Source organism: Athene cunicularia (assembly GCF_003259725.1).
Source record: "Athene cunicularia isolate RWA chromosome 4 unlocalized genomic scaffold, athCun1 chr4_part2, whole genome shotgun sequence".
In the NCBI taxonomy this organism is placed as follows: Eukaryota; Metazoa; Chordata; class Aves; order Strigiformes; family Strigidae; genus Athene; species Athene cunicularia.
Window position 1 is genome coordinate 29,179,675 of NW_020799099.1, and position 25,793 is coordinate 29,205,467.

Sequence of the window (25,793 nt, forward strand, 5' to 3'; positions counted from 1 at the left end):
GGCCTCAGGCGTCCGCGGCGGGTCCCGGCCGTGTGGGCCGTTAACGGCGGTAAACCGAGCTCGCCTGCTCCCTCCTTCCCCGCCGGTCGGCGGCCCCGGGGGAAGGGGGCAGCCCCGAGGGGCGCTGCCCGTCGCGCTTCTTCCCGCGGGACGGTTGCGTGGTCCCGGGCCCTCCCGGCAGGGGAGCCGGTGGGAAGGTGCGGGGCTGGGTTTGGGCCGGTGCCCGCTATCGAGCACCTCCGGGTTGGCGGGAGGAGGAAGCGAGGAGCGGGGTTAACGTATGAAACTAGTGCAAGGTGCCTTTGGAGCTTTCTTTAGGTGTTCACAATAATTTGTCTTTATCTTTTCTTTGCTTCGCAATCTGGGGCACTGATGCTAACACAAATAATACGATGTACTAAAGCCTCCGTTTATCGATTGCTGCTTCCTCCATCACATTTGCACATTTAGCATCCTCGCTTTCAGGTGTCTCTTTTGCACACAGCTAAAGACTTAATATGCAATTTAAATTATTTAGATCAAGCCTTTCAGTTCTGTTAAAAACCTTTTTCACTAAAAAGCAACATAACTTAAAGTAGTGTTACAGTATTTTTTAAATTTGTGAGTAGTATTCGCTCTCCGTGCTGCTTAAAGGGCTAGAGAAGGAAAGCCTCTGCCTGCTCCCTGGTGTGAGGCATTCTCATGGACTCTGGGGAGGAAATCCTTTTGTTATGTTGTACAAATTACATAGGGCCTTTGTCGGAAACCCAGGTGCAACGATCACATAGAAGCTTGAATGGGGACATTTACTGCAAAGATTTAGAGGGGTAACCTTACTGCAGTAGTCAGAGTAGTCACTATGTAAGTGACTACTTGAGACACTATGTAAGTGACTCACTTGAGAGTAGTCACTGTGTAAGATTTCTTACAGCATTTTCGGTGCTCCAGTAGGTTTTTTTTACAGCATGTACTTTATTCAAGTGATTTTGTTTCTTATTGAGGGAGGGTAAGATCCAACTGGTAGAACTGAGAGGCTGCTACTGTAAGTTAAGGGCTTTCTGAGATATTGTTGTATGACCTTAAGTCTTTACCATGGTGTGTGTTTCTGGCTTTCCTTTAATGTTTTACTTAACTTTAGTAGTGTATAGTACCTTTTATTTCTTTACAGCCAAAGTTGCGAAAAACCCAAGGAGGGAAGCAGGAGAAGAAAGTTATCCATCCTTACAGCAGAAAAGCTGCGCAGCTTGCAAAGGAAGCACACAAACAGGAAAAGAAAGAAAAGTAAGTTGACTACACAAAATCTCTATGGAGACCAAAGGATGGTATCACAGTAGATACTTTTTGCTTGGGGGGAGGGGGCTGCTGGTGGAAGGGGACTGTTAGGCTGATACAACCTTAAGATAACAGAAAGGCCTGTATAACTTAGTACTGCTGGGCCATGTGAACTGACAGGTTTGTATTCATAAATCCATCTTATACAAAGTGTATGGTTCTGCTGCTTGATTTTTGGTATTGTCCTTACAAGTTAGGTTTCTTCTTATTGCAGCATTTTGCTTTTATAATCTGAATGGCATGATGCTGGTGATTTCACATGAAGTTTAGTCACCTAGTTTGACTTTACTCCAAGATTAGAGTCCTGCTTAGTGTCTAGCTGTTTCTGCAGAAGTGCTGAGTTTAAGAAAAGAAAACCCAGAAACCTTCCGGCAGAAGAGAGACTTCCCAATAAAACTGAGTAGTTAACTCTTCTTTGGTGATTTCCTGCTATTCCATGTCAAGTTTGGTTTTCTGGTTTTAAGATTTATTTCCCCCTTCCACAGAGGGAAAAGATAGCTGGAGAAGATTGGCCTTCAGTTTCCATTCTGTCTCAGCTTGCTAGTTGTTATGCTATGATTGTTTGTTTAGGATGTTATTAAAGCACACCTAAAGCATTTTCTGTCAAAGTAGGCTAGTATTTGCATGGACCATACCATGTCGGCTGAGCTCAAATACTTGTATGTCTGAATGTATCAAATTGGGAACTCCTAGTGCAGTTGAAATGTTCTTCAGAGACTGACTGTGCAAATTTATGGTTGGGGATGGATTTCCAACCTTTTCCACACCAAAGGTGTGAGGTGGTTCTAACTAGAAAGGGGCCCTTTACTAGCATAGCTGTGTCACATATCCTCAAGCAGAGCTTCTGCAAGAATTTACAAGTAGCATGTATTGAGGATTGAGCAGTTTCTTGGTGTGCAGGAAGTTTTCCCTGCTGCTTCATGTTTTGTCTGTGCTCTGACTGCTGATTTTAAGGTAAGTTTTTATTGTAGATTATTATTTTCTTAATGCTAAATTGACTACTTCATCCCTTAACTCTCATCTTGCCTTATAACTGCCACTCAGAGCACATAATCACAAAAGATAACTGAATCATACTTGATTCTTAGTGTTTAGATACGTGACTTTGCCGTAAAGAAAAACAGGCACAAGAAAACTTACTGAGTGAAGGAGTGATGTACTGATTATTCATTATGACACGGCACGCTCAATCAAATCTTTTCGTGATTGTCTCTGTGGGTAGAGTTATACTGATAGAGACACTTGTGGTGATGTTTCCTGCTAGAGTGCTACTTTTGGTTCTTCTTGAAACAGGAAGAAGTTAAAGCAAAGAACTCCCACTGGAATAGTGTTCTTCCATTTAACTTTAATTACTTTTCTTAATGGAGAAGATTTTAAGGTGTATGTTAGAGATTGCACAGGGCAATCTATTTTGTTGCAGGTGAGAGAGCACCAAATGCATCATTCATGGATTAATGTTTCAGTAATCAGGTTCCTTTCCATGAAAGGGAATGAAAAGATGTTGGCTTTGTACTGGCTAGGCTTTGCTACAGAGGCAGATAGATTTAGCAAGTCATAGTATGTAAGTAATGTTGCTTTATTCTAACATGGGTGTTTTTTCTGCTGAACAGTGGAAAAGTTTACTGCTTTAAGGATACTCGGAGCAGTGTCAGGAAGTGTTGGGCTACAGGGGCTACCTTTGCAGCAGTGGACTCTTAAACCACTGCTAACATTGCCAGGTGAAGTCTACAGAGCAAAATGTGGAATTGGTTGTTTTAGGAGCCAAATTACGCTTTGCAGTTTTGAGCACACAAGGTTCAGTAAACTGGAAATAGTACTGACTTTCTAACTGATTCTCTAGATAGATATACTTGCAGTAAGCAATTGTAACACACTTTGTCCTTTCTTGTATGATGATCTAGATGATCTTAACCCTTAAGTTTGATTAAAAAAAAAACACGTTCTAGGTCCCCCAATGATAGACAAAGATTTAAATTCTTTATTGAAAGTTTATTTTTTTTTCCGCAGTTATCACCAAATGTATTAATTTTGAGACTTGCTCATCTAAGATTTGGTTCTAGTGCCTAGTCTTTACTATGTAGACTTCTGTCTGTGCTTGCCAAAGTAGATTAAGTCTCATAGCTCAGCGCATGACAGTAACAGTCTTTTATCTTCACTAGACACCACAGTTGTAGTTTTACAGAAGATGCTTCAGTTCATACATCGTGGAATGCAGCTCTCTGTTCAACCATGTTAATTTTTAATTTTTTTTTTACACCGCACGAATAATTGCAATACTAAAAAAATGAATTTGCTAGATTGAACAACAGTTAATGTCTCAATGCTGGAGAACCAGGTTATGCAAGGATGAATTGAGGGTATATGTTTAGACAGTTTGCTTCCTACCCATTGAAAGTAATACCTTATATTGACTAACAGTACATGAAGAACAATTGCTACAGTGTCTTCCTTCTATCTACTAGACCCATTGCCACTGGCTATTAATGATAGCTAAATGCCCTTGCCCTTTATTTGGGCTATAGATAGTAGTTTCTCCTATGCACAATGACAGGTCAATCCTCTATGAAGTCTTTTTTTGAAGGATATAAGTTTAGTTCAAATGCTTTTGCTAACACATGTAAGGCTACCACATTACAAAAAACAAACAATGAGTGTTTTACTTGTTTAAAAGACAGTGATATATATAGCAGTATGATTAGTCTTTCTGTTCCTTTCCTCTGAAATGTAGCAATAGGGAGCTAATCGTGGCAAGTGAAATAAGGCTACCTTTTGGTATGTGTCACAGGTTACCTGAGGAAAAAGCACCGTTTTATAAAAAATTATTAAATATTGGCAGCCAAGCAAGCTAATAAAAGATGAGCTTCAAGCCGCCTGATGAAAGAGCAGATGGTTTATCCTGAATTCTTGTGGGGGATCAGTGAAGCCTAATGCCTTCACAGAGCAAAAGTGCTTAATGGAGAGAAACTCATTTTAAGATTAGAGGATGTAGTAAGCTATCCTTCCCCTTAGGCTCTCTTTAGGATGTTGATCATTTAGGCCTCAGGAGCAGAGATGCTCCACAGAGAGAAACTTAAGTTTAAGACTAGAGGATGTAGATTGCTATCTGTTCCTTTAGGCTCTGTTCCTTGATTTCTGCCTTTTCTTTTCCAAGCCTTCTTACTGTTTCAAGTGTGAGGCCTCTAGGCTGATGGTATAGAGAAACTGTTCCACCCAAAGTAGTATGTCAGTCTGGAGCATCCAAAGTGTATTGTGACAGCAAAATGATCTATCTATAAAAAAGATTTCCAAATCCTGCAGTTCTGGGTCCTAACAATTAACTAGTGTTGTTCACAGATCAGCACTTTGGAGATCTCTTTTGTGTGGTCTAAAAATAATTTGTGTTAAAAACATCCTCCAGTTGTCTGTATTCTGTTTTCTGTACTGTCTTGGCTTGAAGAGCAATTTAACTCAAAAGACATGAATAGTATTGATTTTTTCCTTTGAGTCTTTAAAAGACTTGTTAAGGGTTCTGGTTTCTTCTGGATCCCTATTATCTTAGTGATCATCTTGTTAAATCTTAAGATTTTTATTCTTTTTAAATATTGAGAGTTAAGCATGTTTTTAAAAGCAGTTAGTTTAGCCACTAACCAGTCTTATTAGTGTAATTACTTAACTTTCAGTTTCTTTAATATAATGGTGGGGTTTGGGTTCATTTTGCAGAACTCTGAAAAAGACAAATTTCTGATGCTGTGGATGGAGGATAGTTTTCCACTCCTACAGTCAGGAAGAAGAAGTAGCTCACACCGGTTTTGATCTTCCTCATTGCTTTTGCAATGAGGTCTATTAAATGTCTTCTTTTAGTGACAGCTGATAATAATAAATAAATGATCTGGCATTATTGCTTCCAAATTTGTGACTTAACTGCAATAAATCTACTGAAGATTTCACTGTCAAATAACTTACAGAAGTTGAAATATTTGCAGAAATAATTTTCCAGATTACTTCTATTTAATGACAACCACATTCTCTGGTTGGAAGGTTAATACATCCTCTGGTGGCATATAGGAGAAGCTGCTTCATAATCTCTACAGTATTTTCTTTCTTAATCCCATCTACAAATCTGGTACTTTTTTGACCATGCTTCTTACCTTACAGAAATAAGTTGTCTTAAATGTGGGGAGGACTCAAAACTGGAGTCAGTATTCTCAATATCACAGAATCACAGAATCGTCTAGGTTGGAAAAGGCCTTGAAGATCATCCAGTCCAACCATTAACCTGACATCGACAGTTCCCAACTGCACGATATCCCTAAGCACTAAGTCGACCCTATTCTTAAACCCCTCCAGGGATGGGGACTCCAACACCTCCCTGGGCAGTCCATTCCAACACATAACAACCCGTTCTGTAAAGAAATGCTTCCTAATATCCAGTCTAAACCTTCCCTGGTGCAACTTGAGGCCATTCCCTCTTGTCCTAATATGATCTCACCAGGCCTGAGTGAAGGGCATAACTTCTCTGTACAGGCTAATGCACTTCTGCAGTATGGAGAAAGTGGATCAGAGACAGTCAGTGAATCTAGAAAGTTCATACAGTTCATCTGTTATTTTAATTAAATTGTGGATTTATTTGCCAGAAGATGCTGCAGTTGTGGTTGGCTAAGTGTGTGCAATAATATTTTTTGAACATATGTACATTTTATCTGTTGATTACTATTCAATACAAAGGTATTACCTTCAGTGTAGGAAGCCTTTGAATGACATGTTACTGGGAGATGAGAAAGTCTTTTGTAGAAGTATCAGTAAATGTTTGCTTTGATTTTGTTTGTTTCTTTAGGTTTTTTTTGTTGTGGGTTTTTTTTTTCCTTTGCTACTTGACTGGAGACAGGATTCAGAACTAGAAACAGTTTAGGCTTCTATTTACTTTTTAACTTTTCTATTTGATGGAGGAATAGAAGTAACTATTGTGAATGTTCCTGTTTATGTTAAACAGGAAATTGCATTTAGTTATGAGATGCATATTCAAGTATCTTTTGCCCAAACAAGATAATAAAAAAGGGAAGACATTATCCACAAGGAATTTCAATACTTAATACAGGACTGGGGAAAAGGAGGGAGAAATTCTGCTCTTAAGTTGCAGAAGTTTTTTACAGGCTTCCATTGTTCAGATATTCTCCAATGCAAGCATTCTCAATGAAATCTGACAGTAATAATAACCTTATTGTTCAGAAACTGTGGCTGCACTACAGAAGACTAATCTTGACAATAATAAGAGGAGACAGACCAGTTTGTTTTAGAAAATTGACCACAATCTTAAGTCATCTTGTTCACTTGAATCACACCTTTTTCTTGCCTGCATCCCTCTTCTCAGTTTTCCTCAAGGTTTAATGAACAGCAACAAATGCCAGAATATTGTTACCAGTTTATTCTCTCTTGGTCTATCTACATGTGAATCCTTATTCCTATAGGCAACTTGTTTGCTCTGTTAAATAATTACAAAGATGTTTTTATGAGACAGCAATAGCTAGTTCACTGGCACCAGTAGAACACTGTTTTTTCTACACATTAGGAAACCAGACTGTAATGGGATATTCCTGGAACTCTCTTAGTAGTGGTGTATCAACACCAATCATGTTTTGTTTGCAACTGCTGAAATCTCTGTCTGGTTTTGGTAGCTAAAGCTGATCTAGCACTGTATTTCTTTTTTTCCTGTCGTTTTCCCTCTTGAGTCAAAATATGCTCCTCCTATTGTGCATATATTGTGAATTTTTTGTATTTTTTCATTACAGATGTACTAGTCTAATACTGTCATGCTCTGAGATAGGAGAGCTAAGGAGTTTTTATAGTATTGCTTGCTCTGGTATGAAGCAACCCCTTAGAGTAAGCAGTAACATTAAAATATCTCCTTGTGGAGCTCTTTGTTTCTCCTTAGTTTTTCTGTTGTCTGACCTTTTAATCTCCCTTGAGTCACCATGCTTCTGCTTGCACTGTTTGTAGCAGTGATGCTTTGAGATGTTCTCTTGCAGGTTTCTTTATGTGGAACTGAAAAAACATTAGCTCTTAAAATTATTTGTTTTGCTTACAGAAATTAAAAAAAAACCCACACCAAAACAACCTGCAAAACAATCAGAATTTTTAATTGCTATAGAGGGATTTTCTTATGGAAGTATCCCAAAATGCTTAACTAAGCCACTAATTGGTATGTAAGCTAACAAAAATGGACATGTGAAGGAAGAAATATGGAATATATTTAGTAACCTGAGACAAGGAAATATGTCCTGTTGATGTGTTTGTTTTGTTGTTTTTTTTCTTAATGAAAGAGCCTAACTTAGTTCTCAGAGCCATAGATGGCATTTGTATGTGTGGATATTATGGGAAAAAAATACTAAATTGATAAACTGATTTGGCAAATATTTAATTGTTAGTATTTAGAATAGAATCTCTGAGATAAAGAGGTACTGATGGAGCATGAAGGCTTTAATCTTTTAAGTATCTAGGAAACTTCAAGAAAACCACTAATTATCCTTATCAATAATCAGTGCCTAAGCAGATGATTTTTGCAAGATGAGTGCAGGAGAAAATCACTGAGAAACAACAGTCTGCCACAAGATTGTATCCCTGTCTTCACCCTCTCTTTCCCTTGAGCAAAAGATGTTGCTCACTTAGTGGAAGGAGATGAGAAACTTTCTTTGACTTACCTTATTTGATTAGCCTCCCTGATAATAGTATTGTCTTCTAGCAGTCATTGAGTTGAAGTTTTTATGAAAAGTACAATCAGACAACATCTGATCCTATCATTCATTGTTAATCATACTGAAATAAGTTGTGTACACCTAGAGATTGAAGGTTTTTCTTTCAGAAGAAAATCCTGGTTATCTACTTCATTGCCTTAGTAAGTGAACAATCTAGTGACCCTTGCAGGTGCAAGTGTTCTAAAGCATAGATAAATGACATAATTTATGATTCTAATCAGGCAGCTTTTTGTAGATGGCATCGTAGTTTTCTCCATGGCAACGCTTTGCAGATGTGCTCAGCTGGCTGTGTTGCCATACAAGGTTGACAGCAGGGACTGCTAGTGTGGAGTTCCACTGTGTGGAATATGTGTCCTTTTCTTGGTTGCTATTACTGTTTAAAACTATTTGGTGTAAGCCCTCTTGTAGACTACCTACCATAATTTTTATTGAAGGCATCTTCTACAGCTGATGTCTAATCTAATTCCTTTTCACTTTCTTTTTTAAATAGTATCATCCCGGTCTGTCCTTTAACCTGCAGGAATGAGAGCCGGCTTTGTTTTAACACTAAAATCTTTTAATTTAGTAATCAGCTTAGGGTTCTTTTGGCAGCTATGATAAAATGCAAACCCCATGCATGACCTATATAGACTTTTGTGTTAGAAATGCTTATCCAAGGTGCTGGGGTATCTATAGAAGTAAAAACGCTTTTCTTGGATGTATTAGTGGAATTCTTAGCAGCTCACACATGCTGTGCATTTGGCTTTTAGATGATCTTCAGAGAATAAAATAAGTCTTGAAAAAGCTAATTTTTATCAGCGTAGGTTTGTGGCCAAGTGAGACAGTATGTTTGTCTCTGGAAAGTAGGACTTCCTCTTTTGATCTGAATTTTTGTGACAGGTGACAAATTTCTGTGCTCCGAGTTACTTCAGTTAACTCTGAAATACTCATTAAATTCTGTAGAGTACAAGGAATTTAACAAAGCGTCATGTTAGCTTTGAACTTCTCATGGTTTGAGCTCAGAGGGCAACTGAGCACCATGCAGCCACTCACTCCCCCCTTCCTCGCAACTCCAACTCCTCCCAGTTTCCCCTTCTTGAATACATTATCACAGAGGCACCAGCTGACTGGCCTGGCCTTAGTGTAAAGGCAGGTCTGGCTTGGAGCCAGGGGAGCTTTGAGAAGCTTCTCACAGCAGGCTATTGCTGTAGCCCCCTCCCCTGCTACCAAAATCCCCTCCACTTACACAAACCCAGCACAGAGCTGTGTTAAATTTTGGTGTTATTTGTGCTTTGTCAATGATATCCTTTATGATTTTCTTTATCCTTTATCAATTTTCTTATCGAATAATTAAATACAAAAGTAATTTTTATCAGAGATTCTTGAATGTATCATGCATGACTGTTGTGGTTTAACCCCAGCCAGCAACTAAGCCTCACACAGCTGCTTGCTTACCCCCACCCTGGTGGGATGGGGAAGAGAATTGAAAGGGTAAAAGTAGGAAAACTTGTGCATTGACATAAAGATAGTTTGTAGGTAAAGCAAAAGCCATGTGCCCAAGCAAAGCAAAACGGGGAAATCATTCACCCCTTATCATCAGGCAGGTGCTCATCCATTTCCAGAAAAGCAGCCTCCAACACACGCAGCAGTTACTGGGGAAGACAAATGCCATCAGTCTGAATGCACCCCACTTCCTTCTTCCCCCAGCTGAGCATGACATCATGTGGTATGGAATATCCCTTTGGTCAGTTGGGGTCAGCTGTCCTGGTTGTGTGCCCTCCCCAGCTTCTTGTGCACCCCCAAGCCCACTCGCTGGTGGGGTGGTGTGAGGAGCAGAAAAGTACTTGACTCTGTGTAATCACTGCTCAGCAGTAATTATAACATCTCTGAATTATCAACACTATTTCCAGCACAAATCTAAAACATAGCCCTATATCAGCTGCTGTGAAGAAATTTATTCTAACCAAAACCAGCAGAATGGCTAAGACAGTTTTTTCAGTGACAAATTACATACTTATCCCAACAATGCATTATTTTCCTTTCTGCAAATAAAGTAACATTCAGTGGTGTTCATTGCTGCAGACTGAAAATGCAGCAAAAATGCATGAGGCAGTGTATTACCTGTTAGAAATCTTTTGTCCTCTGAGAACTGCTCAATAGCACAGGAATTAATCCGAAACTGAATTGTGTACACACATCCCATAGAGTACAGAAGGCTTCGAGTATCACACCAGAGATTGAGGTGGAGTTAAAAATACTTTGATTTTTTAAAATCTTTTTTAATAAAGTGTTAATTCTCGTTTCTTAACATGTTAGCTTTTACTGTTCACTAAGCACAAGCATTAATTATCGCAAGTTTATTAGATACTAGAAAGGTATTTTTTGCATTCTGTGCTTGATTTGCAAGGATGCAGTGCAGAGAAATCTTTTGTTCTGGATCTTCAAACTCATTAAACACATCAGCAGAATATGAGAAATACTTAATGAAATTATTATAATGCAGGCCTTCCATGGAATTCCTTTTGCTGTGCTCCAAAAAAAGTGTTGCAACCTAATTTTTTACAATAAACTGTTTAACTCAATAGCTAAACTGGACAAATTTCAGATTGTAGCTTTACCAAAAAGTAGAATTTTTAGATGAAGCAGAATAAGTTTTACATTGTTCTGAATTTAGCAATATTTCTATTTGAAATTTTACTTTGACTTTCGTTGTGACTCAAAAAAAATTATTTTTGGAGAAAGAAAATTAAGATGATTATTTGTATGGTACTCATCCCTGGCTAACATACCTGTTTTTTCTCTGCTAGGTTGAAAACTGACAAAGCTTTGCGTTTGAGCATCATTGGTGAGCAGAAATGTCTCATTATTTAAATACAATATTCAACTTTTTAGCATAGATACAGAATTTTACCAATTTTATAGATATTCCAATTAGTTTTTCTCTGTAATCTGACTCTGTAATATATACACTATATACTCACGTAGTATGTACAGGATTGAAGCTGGGGTTGAGTATAGCCTAATGTTTAGTATGTGTACATGACAACAGGGCAGTATAGACAAAATGTCTGTTTTGTACATCTGTACATGTATTTATTGTACTTGTCTCCATGCTTTTTTTAATTGCTTGTGAAAGAGGGTGATATATGTAGATTAACAGACACATTGTGCTAGCAAGTTAATTCAGAACTTTGAACACAATGTATTCTACAACCTGGAATATTTTTTGCTTTCGTATGATTGACACTGCACCTTTTCAATTTAGTCTGTTTAAAAATTGTGATGATCAGAACTTTTGTTCAGTCATTGTGTAGTCTTTTTCCCTTGGGGCCTTCCATCTTAAGTTTCCATCTTAACCAATTGATACTTTAATATCAACTGGTATTTTAAACATTTTATTATCAATTAATATCAGGTGGTATTTTAAAGATATTTTAAACACTAATTTCCAGTAAAGCAAAGCATAACTTTTTTTTTTCCTTGAGGAAGATACAAAATACATCTGAAATGATGTGAGAACGTTTCAGTTACAGATGCCTTCACACCTGGCACACACAATATCAGTGACTCTACAATGCTATTCAAAACCTTGAAAAATGGGGGGTTGTTTCAAAAACTTTGAAGAGCTTTAATCTATGTTGGTGATACAGTGACGATGTAATCATTAATGTTTATTCTTGTAGGAGAAAAATTGCAATGGTTTCAAAGTCACCTTGACCCCAATAAAATTGAGTACACAAAGAAGGAAGCTGGTGAACTAATTGAAAAGTAAGCCTGGTATTAAAAACAGTAATAAAAAGCTTGATTTTCTTTCAAAATAATGTTCTTAATTAAGTTCTGTTAAGTGATGATGACTCAGAGGAGATCTTTCTATATATTACTATTAATGATATCAAGTACCTTATTTTGTTGCAACTGAGTTTAATTATATATTGAAAGATGTATATATTCACACTAGAATTACTCAAGACAGTCGTGTTGGTTTTTGTTGGGTTTTTTAATTATTTAATTATATTTCTGCCGTGTGTGGAGGACTCTAAATGATTTGGGCTTTAGTAATTTCCTGAATTTGCTAGTTGTGTTACTCAGTGACACTTAAATGCACAGATTGCATTCTACTTATGCCTCCATTCATAAATTTTCTTTGCTGAGTTTAAACAGTACTCGGGTAGGTCTATTTTTAGGACAGGAAGTACCAAAATTCAATCTGCTAAGAAGAAATTTAATTATTTTTGTGCTACTGGATATATGTATCTGTGGCTTGTCACCATTTTTCACATGCTGGCTAAATAACATATAATATATATGTATTCTTATGAAGGTGTGCTATCAGGTTCCTTTCAGAAGGTGTGACAATACTTCCTACACTGTTCAAGAAACCTGTAAACTGCTGATCAGCACTAGTGATATTGCAAAGGCAGTAAAAGCTTACTTTTTGGTTTTGGGTTGGGTGTTTGTGAGAGGATATAGAACACATGCCAAAGAAGGACTTGAAAAATTACTATTGAGGTGGTGAAATGCAGTAATTAAAAGTTAGGAATACTTAGATTGAACACTGGTCTTCCAGAGCAGATGAATTTTAATAATGCGGGAGTTTTGTTTTATGCAGACATAATTTAAAAAAAGCAGCAAATAAAAAATCTAATCCTTCTGGAAGCTGCAAATAATTCAAATGAAGTTCTAAAAGGAGCTTCCATTTTGAAGATTAAAGTAATAGTTCAAATCTAAGAAACATCTCTGACTAATGCAGGAAATAAATACAATTAATAAAATAACTTCTTAGATTATTGAAGTAATTCTGTTTTGCAAAAGTTCTGCATCGCTGCATCTTGCATAAATTTTCTTTCAGTTACATGTGTCGATTCAATGCTGAACTGGAGCAGATTGAGTTACAAAACAGTATTAAAGGTAGACAAGGAAGACAACACGGTTCACGGGAAGCTGTCATCAAGCAGACTGTAGAACGTGAAAGACAACTCTATGAAGGTTATGGAATAGGTATGTAAGAGTATGAGAAATAATCTTGTGGTCACACCTTCTGCTCAGAAAGCTAGAATCTAAGTGAAATTTCTCGGCATTATCTTTATTTTTCTCTTTAAAGGAATTAACTAGCTGGTAGGTATTTATGCCTTGCAGAGGAGTTTGGGAGGAGGAGTAGGATGAAGAAAAGGAGAAAAAAGATGGTGGCAATCTGACTTGAATATTTCTGCTTTACTACTTTGCTTTTGTGCATCTTTGCTAGTACTGCGTCTTTAGTGCAGGCATAACATTTTTGAAACTAAAGTGAGATTTAATGCACCTGCAACTTGCTTGGACCTTCATTATATATAAAGTTTCTTATCTTAAAAGTGAGTTACAGTGAGTGTGCATGTTTTAACATGCATTAGCGTGAATAATTTATTTGCTCATGTGGGGCATAATCAGCATCACTTTCTTTACAAATTAATTATTTTTTCTTAGGTGGGCTTTGTTATCTAGACTTGTGCCAGTGAAATCTTTATACACAACTTTGTCTAACAATATTATTCAAATTTATTGATAGTGATAAACCTGTGGCCTGACTGGCCCATTTCCATTGACCCATGGCATGAGGAACTTAAGCAAGTTTCTTATCATGAGAGAGCGGGCTTTAGGGTTCATGAACTTCAGGAGAAACAAAGCCTCTGAACTCGTGGGCCTAAAACATCTTCAGAAATAGACTTTTCATTCCATTAAGGTTGAGCTGTGTTTCATGTGGGAGAATGATTGCAGCAGAAATTGTAGTACTGAGGTATTTCCAAATTTGGATATTTCTGGAGTTTTCCTATTAAAATTTAGGTATTTCAGGAAGAAATCCTGGGCTAATGTGACACACCTACTCTACAAGCTGTATTCTACAGGCATAAATTATAACCCCCAAGTAGAAAAACACATTTTTCCTTTTGTTCTTCTCAGGCAGAGGAGTTATGCTCCTTTCTTTGATTTACTAGAGATGGTGGTGGAGAGAGTGTAAGTTCTCTGTGTGTGTGAAGGCCCTAACGTTTAATCTGTTAATAATCAAAAACGCACAGGAACTCTGAAGAATTAAAATTAAAAGTCTCGGAGACAAGAGCCTTTAAAAACAAGAGTTTTTAAACATTCACCTTGGCCATTATTACAAGTTTGAGTAAAATCATAAAGCAGGATATTCTTGCTGAGCTTTTTATTACCATTTATCTTCCTTTGCAGTAGCCATCTATGCCAGCAGATTATCTAATGAAAATCTTCTGAGGAGCAGTCATGTGTGAAAACCACAACATAAGTGTTAGAGCTGAAAATTTCCTCTTAAGGTGCATATTCTTTAAGAAGAAACACCATTTTTGACAGTATTTTCTGGTTTTGGAGGTAGTACACTGACGCAAGCTACACATGAAAAAGAAATAAAAGACTGAAAATTTGTAGCTGAAACTTGGCTGAATGGAAGCAGCAGTAATCTGGTGAAATAAGGTAGAAAGAAAAAGGCATAATGAAAGTGCAAAAAGGAAAGAGTTATTTTGAGGGGAGTCAGATAAAAAAATAGTAGTGAAATTTATGTATTTTGCTTTAACAAGTGAGCATGTTGAAGTAGAGTGATGAGCTTGGTTTTAATACTAAAGTGTTATTCAGACACAGTCAGTCCTAACAGTGATAGTATGACATGGAAGACATGAAAAATCTACATTGCTCTGTGGTTAGGATACAAAGCACAGCAAGGTTTGAGTCATGTGTCATATTCCCCTTTGCACCAACTTACATTGCACTTGATAAAGAAAATGAATGGCTTTAAAATTTTGTCAGAGTTACTTAGTAATTTCAGAACCTGCAGTGGCAGAGGAATTCAGGAATATCTGTATGACTTCATGCATAATCTTTGATTTCTTAGAAGGGGGGAAGAAAGTCATAGAAAAATAGATACTATGAATGTCGTTAAAAATCTCAGTTGTAGAAAATCGTTTTGGTTTGGCTTTTAAATGTTAGTTCTTCATTTTTCCCTTACAGTTTTGAGGAAAGCTGACAGAAAAAAAGCCATAGGACTAGATAGAAAGATGTCAAATGCACAAGCACAACATGAAAATAAAAAAAGAATCCAGAAATATTGTAAGCAGAATTTGAGGTTATTATAGTATTAGTAAGTAAAGCATTCAGAGAGCATGGTGCAACTTCACATATTAAATACACTCTCAAATCATTCATTATTTGTTATCACAGCTGCTGCAGGTTTTGCTCTCTGTCTAGGACAGTATTCATTCAGAGAAAATAGTTGCTGCTAAATACTGTAATTAGAGATTGGGGATAAATGGAATCAGCTGGAAACTGTGCTTTTATGCTCTAGCTCATTATTATCCCTGAAAGCTGTAGTGAGTGGAGCTTTTATTACTGACTTAGTATTTGTTGGAGTTTTTTTCCCCCTATTCTTCAACTCAGTTATTTCTTGTATGCATGTGCATTTGCTATGAAAAGACTATATGATATGTATTTTTTAAATTTAGGAAAGTCTCATAAAATTTGGTACTATATATATATATATGTCTCAGATATATGTAAATGAAAAGTTAATTCTTCTTTACTGGCTGTTTACAAAAGTGGTGAATACCCAAAAGAATAGTAAATTTCAGTCTCTTTTTTGAAAAACAGTACCTATACAGGGAACATTCAGTCTGTGAGGTTGCTGATTTTTGTTAGCAGCTTTTTGTCACTTCCTTACTCCTTAAATACATCTACATAAATTTTTCTGGAGTTCTCTTCCTTATGTTGTCATTTGTTTTTGTTTTTAATCTGGTCTAACATGTTTATAGCAAAGCTATTGAAAGAGAATCCTAGATATTTGCAGGATATGCTCTTGGAACTCAGAGTTAGCATGCTTTCAGTTGAAAAGCATCATAATTATTTCATCTGAATGTCATATATTTTTGCTAATTTGCTTCAAATTACCTTGTATGTTTTCTAAGAAGCATAATGTTAATCTTGGGGGGAAATGGCCTTTAAAGATAAATGCACCAGTTTTATTAATTAATTCTTGAAACTTCAGGTCATAAGGAAATTGATTTAATTCGGATGAAATACATGTATCTGCTAGTGTAACTACTGTACTGTTTGTTAGCTGTTGTTTTCTGTAATTACCGTTATTGAGTAACTGAATGTTTCTTTGTCTAAAGAGCATCTAGAGTTTCTAACATCCTTTTCCTTTTTAACTTCAGGCTGCAATATCATCCTTTGACCTGACTTGGGTGTTTCTCTGTATGACAGTTCTGATGGATGTGATATATATGCAGCCTATATTCTGTGCAGAGCACTGACAGAGCAGTGACATTTCAGTCTTTGTGAGATTTAGGTAAATCTCTTGTGCAAATCTTTGCTTTGGGAGAGAGAAATAGTTACTGTTACGAAGAATGATACTGTTTTTATTAACAGCATACTTCAGAGAAACCAATTGAAACATCTCAGCAGACTGTCACAGAGCACTTAGTTAAAAAATTGTGCTGTGGGATACAGCTGTAGAAGGGCAATCTAGCACCAGGATTGGCTCCTCTGTCCCCTTTTTCTCTAGTTATGCTTTAGAAGCCTTCCAGTTCAAGCCTGTGCATAGAGACGGGGTCAGTTAAACCTACAGCTGACAGCATCTTTTTACTTCTGATGCCCCTAGGAACTTTGAAATAATCTGGTTCAGTGCTTCTCCATCCATAAAGGTGGAAAGGTGCTGACTTTCTAGTATTTTATTCAACTTCTGTGTTATAAGTTAAACTCAGTCACTTTGCTTTTTTTCCTTGTTATGAAATGGTGTTAAACACTAACATCTTCATGACAAAGTTTGAGAGATAACATGCTCTTAGTTTTATTTTCCATTCTTCTGAGGAAGAACAATCTGAAAGGGTCAGAAAACTGATGCTTTGTTATCACACATAGGTTGCTGAATACTTCATCTTAGCAGACAGTATCTGCTCCCCAAAATGCTGTCTTAATTTATTTTCCACTAACTCCTATGCCATATTTCTGTCTTCTGTTGTTTCTATCTTTAGTTCAGAAGAACACACTCCTGTGACTTAACATTTTTAAAGCAAACTAAGAAGTTCATAAGTAGCAGCAAAAACCATGATGCTGGTCATGCTAAGGAGGTACTTCTGAGTAAGACAAGTGTTATTAATCTGAAAATGCAGTGCTACTGTAGCTTTCCACCACAATCTAAAAATATATACCATACAATATATAGTTATTTTATTTCTATACACATGGGACTAGAACTTCTAGTTCTGTTCTTAATCTGGTTAACTCTGGTTTGTGTTGTATAACATATTGCAAACACACATGTAAACATAGCTTAAAAATTTTTCCAAAGCAGTAAGGATCGATTGAGTGCCAAATCTTGGTTTGTCACAGCTTTTCCCCCTTCAGAATGCCTGCTTCCTCCTGACATTTATAAGCCCTGGATGACAGGCTGGATAAAACTGTTAGAATATTCTCTTTGGAAAAAGTCCTATGTAAATTAATAAAGCCATTAAATGCTTTCCAAGGTGTTTTTTTCAACCAAAAAAAGCATTTGAAAGAGCTTCATTTGAAAATCTTGTCATTTAGTCCTCTTTTGTCTGAGAATAACACTGAAATGTATGTTGGATTGGTGCTTTGGTAGAAGGAACAAATACAAATCTCAACATGTTTTTGGGGCAGTTGGTCCAGATTAGCATGGTGCCACGTATGCCAAACTCACTGTTTGCATCACTACGCTCTGTCCTAGAAGCAAACTGTAGGCATTGCTCCATGTAAAATACCTGAGAGAAAAGAAGAACTTCTTTCTCTCGTGGGGGCTGTGTTTCAGCATTTTGTACTGTGTTGCCAAGAGTGCAGTTCAAGGGACTGCAAAGAAAGCAAGAGGGAAGGATGGAGCTAATGTGGCATTGGTATTTATCAGAACCAAGGAATCAGCAGACAAAAAAAGAATTAGGTAAATGTTTCTTTGCCTTGCCTTGCTCAGCTGTTGAACAGTATCACCGTATCTATTTACCAAGAAGCAGGCTGCAGAAATTAGTATAATTGTTATCAAAACATTCTGCATATATTATTGGTCTTCAATTGCTAACTTTATAACTCCGTGTGAAAGGAAGGAATATTTTCTGAATAGTAAAGACTATCTGGCCACAAAGATAAGTGACAGATATCATCATCCTACATTCTGTAATAGCAAAATCCTCTATAATCCTGCATCGATAACATCATCTGATTTAGGTAGAATTTTGCATAGTTTGTAAACTACACATGTAGTTGTAGGAATGTTTTGGCTAGTCCAGGAAGGAAAGAAAAAAAAAAAAAAAAAAAGGCCTGTCCTATAAGTCTCTACAAGATGTTTGCCGACTTTTTTACTACCAAAGGTAATAAAGTTTTGTTGTGAGTGTATGTCACTTATTTCTCTTAGTGGGGAAGACTGAAAACTTTCCATCATTAAAAAAATTGATGTTTGTTTCTGTTCAACCAAAAAGGAACATCAGCTCATGAGAGGAGAGAGGTGACAAGAGTCTATATAAATATTATGTTGCATTTACTGCAGTATTTAACAATGGAAACTATAATTGCATTGGAGTGAGATTAGTTGTTACCAAATAGCCATTCTTTGCACTCAGACTGTCTCATTGCAGATGGAGGGAAGTAGTATGATATTCCAAAATCTAAGAATGTGTTCTGTTTAAACACCTGACATGTTACTGTACTCTTCCTTCCCAGCGTTTATATTTTAAAAAGACACCCACACCTATATATATATCCTTGTACTGCATGGTAAATTTTACAAAGTGCATTTAGCTGTTTGTTACATTTTCTTGCTGAAATTATCAGAGTTACTTTCCTAAGTCTGCTGCTGATCTGTCTTGCTTGCGGTGGTGATGTAAATACTTTGAAACTTTTTTCCAAAATAATTTCAAAATACTTATGGACCACTTAGTACGCATTAATTTAGAGTGAGGCTTGTATATTTAGGTCAGCTTTGAAACTAATCTTTCTTATTTTACCTTTTATCTGTTGTGCATATTTATAGTAAGCTCTGCAGGGCAGAATTGTCATTGTATTATATGGGTGACTGAATGTCTGTTAAAAACTAGCATAACCATACCTTGATCTTGGTTGAGGATGTTAGTTATGCTTTTAAAACAAATAATAAATTATTTATTTTCCTGTTTCTTCACTGGACTTCTTCTAAAGGGAAAACTTTTTGCACTTCAAGTTCTTAAAATTTTGCCCTTTTCTCAGATGTGTCAATTTAGAGAAAGTGAAGCACCCTCCTTTTATTATTTGTCAGGATTAGATTTTCAGTAACTGGTACATTTGAATTCTGGAGCAGTTTGTGGGTCTAAGTTCACTTCCTTTTCTTTAGCAGTGAGAAGTCTTCCTGTTTATATATTGCTTTAGAAACTTTCCAATATGAATCCTCATTCTCATTTTCTTGGTCTTTTAATCTCTGAAATAGTATGTTCACCCCTTTAGCTCACATTTCTTTATTTGAAATGAGACTCACTTGAATAATGTAACACACCTAATACAATTTAATTTCATTCCCATTAGAAATCCCTGACATTATGAATAGAAAGCATCTTAAATTTTTCAGGTAAGTTATTTTTATTATCACTACTAATCTGTTTATGAAGAACAGTGTTTCTGAATTTGACACATTGTATGTCTTTTTTTCTTAAAAAAGAATTTATGCAAAACTGCTAAAGAATTTGTCATTTGAAAAAGCAGACTAGGTGTAGTGTTGCTATTTTGGCATCTCTTAGCTGTTACAAGCTAAACACTGGTGACAGTTAATCATTAAAACATTGGAAGTGTTAGAAAGCTTCAAGAGTTAGAATTAATTTCTGTAATTTAAGTATCTTCTTTTCAATATTCTTAGTAATTTCTCTTTACCTAAAATTCTGATCTCAGCTGTTCACTGATTTACACCAAATGGATTAGCATTTACTGTTAGTGTTTAAGGATCAAGATAGATTTATTGATAAATGGAATTACACTGTTTTCTTACCTGAAATGAGATTTCAGACAGTAATTGTAGTCATATAACATAGTGACATTAAGTTATTTATAGTCAGAATGTAGCATTAAGTAACTAAGACAGCACCAAGTTCTTAGCCATGTTGGCTAAAATCCAACTCGAGGTGTAGTACAGTAGTGTTTGTATGTATATACTAGTTGAAAATCTTAAGCGAATTGATGACTTGCATCCAGGTCAAAGATCTGGGAGCTCTGAAACTTGTTGCTAGCTAGCTCATCTGAGCCAGCAAGCCAGTATGCTTTGATAATGGATTGAATGAACACTCTTGCTGACAGCTCTGTCAACTGAGATACTTTAATGGAAAAAAAAGACTTATGAATGCTGATGTTGCAAGGAATGATACACCACTGACTCCTAGGGCTGGTATGTGGCCCAAAGTCATACTTAAAGGATGTTGGAATAAAGCCACAAATCTCAGAAAGCAGTCCTTTGGCTGCTCTGTTTATAAATACACAATTGACTTATTGTACTGGTACACCTGATAGAAGTGTTGTCCTGTTACCTTGGTAGAGTGAAACCTTGTCTGTCTTATAATTGGCAAATGCTGTCTTTGCTCTTGAGAAAAGATTATCCATGAAGTGCACTTACTATAATTAACAAAGCATTCTATTCATTGTGTACTGAATTTGGCTTGTGAAATTTAAATGAACCCTTTCTCCTTCATATGCAGCCTTTTGGAATAAAATACTTATGTGAATTAATGTTTGCTAACATTTTGTGTCCTCTTGAAGTCACTTATATAAGATGTTAACAGTTACCATAAATCATAACGAAGGACTTTATGTACATGTGATATTAGCTCTGCAGATTGAGCATCCAGATGAAGAAACTCTTTTGAACTGCTTTTCTGTTGCTTATAAGACTGGGTGTTTAGTGTGTCAAACCTAAAAGCAGATGGGCTAAAGTAACTGAGGATACAAATAGTCTGTGGGAATAAAGTGAATCATATTTTTGGTTCAGAATGTCAAATATGAAAGTACTTAATTCTTCATGGAGAAATTACAGCTGCTGTAGCGTACAAGATGAGGTGAAAACATTGGTGCTTATTCATACTGCAGTGGAACTGAGAGTATAATTTAGAAAAGCAGCTTTCCTCTGAAGATGCTTGAGGTAGCATCTTCAGAGGAAAGGTGAATTACCTCTGCCATTCCTTCTTTCTATTTCTACTGGCAATTGGTTTTCATTACTTTTTTATTTTTTTTCTTTCTCCTTTAAGAGAATGGGATGGTGATCTGAGGAAACTGCCAAACATCAAAATGAAAAAGCTCTCAGCTAGGGATGCTGCTTTGAGTCACCTTGTGATGGCAGATGCGGAAGCTAAAGAAGAACTGAATAAAGAAGAGGTGGCCTAATGAGTACCAGCTGATTCAAGAGCTGAAACAGCTGAAGGGAATTTTAAGAAACCTATTTTAATTATCACTGGAAACAGGAATATATTCTAACTATATTTGCAGAGGCTTTGCTATTTGCATTTTTTATGAGCTCACTGTATACCTATGGTGAAGAGTAAACAGTATATTATTGGTAAAGCTATATATTATTAGATTTAAAAAATGGAATATAAATACATACTTAAAATCTTGATTGTATCCTTATTTCTCATACTGTACCTTCTCTTTAGCACGCAGGCTTCTGAGTTGAGAAAGCAATTATAGTTTATGTCTTGAAATTCTGACCAGTTGAGTACCTCTTCCCTGGGCATAGGGCAGTCAGGATTCAGACACCTGTTAGAAATACTTTGTGGTGGGAAATCCTTACCTATTCCTGGTAATGCCAAGAATGTATGTCATTTAGTCTATAAATAGTAGGTACCCTGGCAAACTGAGTCCAGCTAGTGGCAACTTTTATCCCTCTTTTGTGGTGATAGTTGGGATCTCTATAGGTGTATGCAGTTTTGTGGAGAGCAGTGATAGGCCTCATCTCACAAAATCCTGTGCTGTGTGGCACAGAACACTTACCTTAGGTGTCAGAAATGCTCTCCTTTTGGTGGAGATGTATATACAGAAGAGGAGATACATGGAGCATCAGTTAATCATGAAGAACTCAACTCTTGTACCTTCTCTTGTCTGAGAATTTGTGTCAGGAACATAGAGGGCTGGAAAGACTTCAGTAAAATACTGAGTAGTCAAGAGTATTTGAGAGAATTACAGTGTCCTCACCAGTCTATTGAAGAATTCAGATCAAAATCCAATTAAAGTCCTGTAGTCTGTTTTTAAATATATCTTTTATCCATTTTTTTTTTCCTGACCCCTCTGTTGTGCATTTTAAAATTAAGTTGTTTAGGACTTTTAAATAGCAGGCTTGCCTTATAAAGCAACTCTTTAGATGCCTTTAAGTGTGTCTTTTGAGAAGGTTCAGAACAGATTCTCACTTTCAATAGTGTACAATAAAATTTAAATAAAGAGGAAAAAAAATGGACAAGGGTAAGGCCAGGGATAATTTCAGAGCAGGCATCAAGTAGGAGTAGATTGTCTGGGTACAGAAATCACAGTTCAGATGTACTGTCTACACATTGTAGCAGTCACAGTTCAGATGCCTGTTAATTCAGTGGAAATAATTACTCCTGGTGGATGATCTTTCTAGTACTTGATCCCCAATACAGTTCTGCATATTAAGCAACAAGGCTTAGTCCTGGTGAATAGTTAGACGGTTTTCCCAGATTTCTTTTACAGATCTCCAGGTATGTCTTTTCTTAGCTATGCAGTAAGTGTTACTGAGGTTAACAGTGTTACTCTGTTAACATCTTTTTCCCTCTTTACAAAATAAGGCTATCCTTTCATCTTTTAGGAGACCAATCTATTTAGGTAATATAGAATTAACCATTGTCATTCTTAAATTAATCTAAAGAAGAAACCTGAATAAATTTAATAGACCTGAAGCATGTGTGAGTGATCTAATGCATCTTTGGATGGACTGCAAGCCTTAAACCTGGCTAGTGATCTTACCTGACACCAGCCGTATCTAGGCTGTCATATCACTGTTTCGTGTTGGTGTGTTTTAGAAAGAAATGTGCTGAAGTTCAGGGCAGGCCTTTGATATTTTTTTAAACTGTGTTAAATTGAGCTGTAGTGTAGAATTTAGCTTGTTTTGATTTAGAAAACTTGAGTTGTTAAACTGTGGTGGAAGCTGAGCCAGGATAATTGGTCTGAACTAAAGCTGTGTGTGTGTTTGGATAGTGCTTTGACAGATTTTGCCTTTCAGAAGATTTATCTTAAATTTTTACTTGTGTACAATGTTTGATGTGCTTTGAAACTGTAAGTAGAAACATTGCAGAAAGAGTTACTTTCTTACCACACTGGGTAAAATACAGAAGGAAAATGACCAGAAGATAACTAGATAACTATTTCAGGCTGACATCTTGGTGATGCTTTGGAAAAGATTGTCATGCAAAGTTATGAAGAATGAGATGTTCTATATTCCTTGAAACAATTTAGTAATAAGACATTATAAAAAAGTAATTATGACTTCTGTGATTGATGTGATAGTCAAATATTTAAGTGATTTTTTTTTTTTTTTGTTAACACTTGTTACACTTCAAGAACATGTTTACAGTTTGGACTTTGTTGAGTTTGTGGATTTTCTCCCTTGAAGTCCATGTAGTCACTGCTTATTGAGTCCATGCTTTCACTACTTTTAAACTGTCTTGTTGACATAAGTAGTGAAGAAAGAACAGTTTCTGTATGTCAACTTTTTACATTGAATCATCAGGAAAAAAATAATTTGTAACTGTCAAGTACTCATATTTGAATTTAAAAGTAATCTAGGCTTAAGTTGATGTGCAAGACCAATTTAACAGGTGAGTTTTGTTTCAGGATATTAATGTGGCAATGGGAAAGAAAAAAACCTAAACAAAGCTATGTATTTATTTATTTAAATTTCTGTGCTCAGAGTTTTTGTTCTGAGAGGCCTGGCATGGGGATATAGAGAGAGTCTTTTGTCTCTCATGTATTAGTGAGACAAGCTAGACCAGATGCCACTATCGGTTTCATAATCCAATAATGCCTGTGCTTTAAAGTCAGCTATTAGGGTTTTGTATCTTCATGAGTTTCTTTCCTGTGGAAAAATAGGATGAATGCTCTCAGGAGTTCTGAATTGTTATTCTGTTTCTTTAGAATTAAAATCTAGAAAGCAGCTGCTGTTAACAGTGGGAAATATTTATGTGATGTTCTCTGTTCTTACAAACTTGCTGTAGGGAATACCTTGAAATTCTCTTCGTTACTAAAGATTACAGACTTTAATGCTAAATCCTCTGTTATAATTCTCTGTAATTGACAGGGTTTTTTTCTGGGTAGAGATTAATTTTATGGAAGATTTCTTTTTAAGTTGTCAGATATTGCTTCACAATGTCCCTGTGTTTTTTAGCTTTTGACTGCAGAGTGGTAATAGTTAAAACTCATTTCTTTAATTCAGGGCTGATATTAAACATACAAAATTTAAACCAAAAAAGTAACATTTTAACATGGAAAGCCACTTTTATATAAGAACTTATTTTTAATGTATATATAAGATGTATATATATAATGTGTATATATAAGAACTGTTTTTTTAATGTACTTTCTAATTTGTTACACTGTACTTTGCAGTGTACTTACTAAGGTATACCTTTACTCCAGCCAGCCTTGGAGAGCTCAGACTTCTCTTATGAACTGGCTGAATGACATTCAAACTTTCAGTACTGAGTTGTTAGTTGTTCTCTGGTTCTGGAACTTAACTCTGTTGATGGTCTCAGCTGGAAAGAACCAGCTGACATTAATTACAGTAGCAGTATGATTTTTTTTCATGTAAACAAAGCATATGTTGATTTAAAAAAACCCACAGAAGACACCATCCTTCTAAAGGTTGACTGTATGCAGTAGATTAATCAATTTACAGTTCTTTAGTGTTGCAAACAAATATGCCTGAATTAATGGAACTGTTCACCATGGCTTTCCAATCTGCTTCGCAAAGTGGGTTCTAAAGGGATAAAACTGCAACATTTGTGATGTGGAAAAACAACCATACAGTGAAGCACTTAGCCTCAGTATTGTATTTTTCCGTTTTTCTTCTAACGTGTCGATCCTCATGGAACTCCAGTATATGCAGTGGATTGCAACAAGTCAAAAGGGCAACATATATGAACCATTTTCTGAGCCATTCTTAAGTAGTTCAAGGAATATACTTAGAGAGTATCTTATGTGTGAATTTTAATTATTTTTTTAATTTGATTGCAATAGCGTATTTACTCATCTCTGTAATGATACTGCCATATGTGGGCACAGAGTCTGGGATCCAAAAATGTGTATGTTGGGACTCCAACTTTTAAGGAACTTTTGCTAGACAGCTGGCAGATAGGGAAGAGTAGTAAAAAAGAACATCATTATTTTTTCTCAGCAGAAAAAGTTCCTTGCTTAAGGAATCCTCTAGGCTTAGTTTTCTAGTAGAGGGCAAAGAAATGCCCACACTACAGAAATACCTCAAATTGGCTTGTTTGGTCAGTTTCAGCATAATACAATGCTGACATTTCTATCTTCTATCTCTTTCAAGAGTAAAATTTCATTATCATTGACTTCCAGACTTTCTTCCCCAGACAAAGTAGGTTTTATGAAGGTAAGAAACTTTGCTAATGAGGTGTTGTGTTTTATGCAATGCAATTTAAGCTGTTGCCTTAAATACAGCTAGCAAGATCCTGTGTGGAGTGCCTATAATGAAACTCTAAAAGTGGGAGACTTACTGTAGTGGCCCTATAATCAAGTTCTCTAAGTCTTAAC

The 25,793-nt window shown here is 36.3% G+C and overlaps 1 protein-coding gene across 1 annotated transcript; it reads left to right on the forward strand.

The window, feature by feature from the left end:
- Nucleotides 1–4: 4 nt before the first annotated feature.
- On the forward strand, nucleotides 5–22,430 carry TMA16 (translation machinery associated 16 homolog; the record flags this gene model as incomplete). The annotated part of the gene is given in 8 exon segments (XM_026847963.1): nucleotides 5–49; nucleotides 1,148–1,260; nucleotides 10,826–10,863; nucleotides 11,702–11,786; nucleotides 12,868–13,016; nucleotides 19,560–19,602; nucleotides 21,263–21,388; nucleotides 21,390–22,430. Coding segments are annotated over 8 exon segments (669 nt in total), but the record flags the coding sequence as incomplete, so codon positions are not given.
- Nucleotides 22,431–25,793: the final 3,363 nt, after the last annotated feature.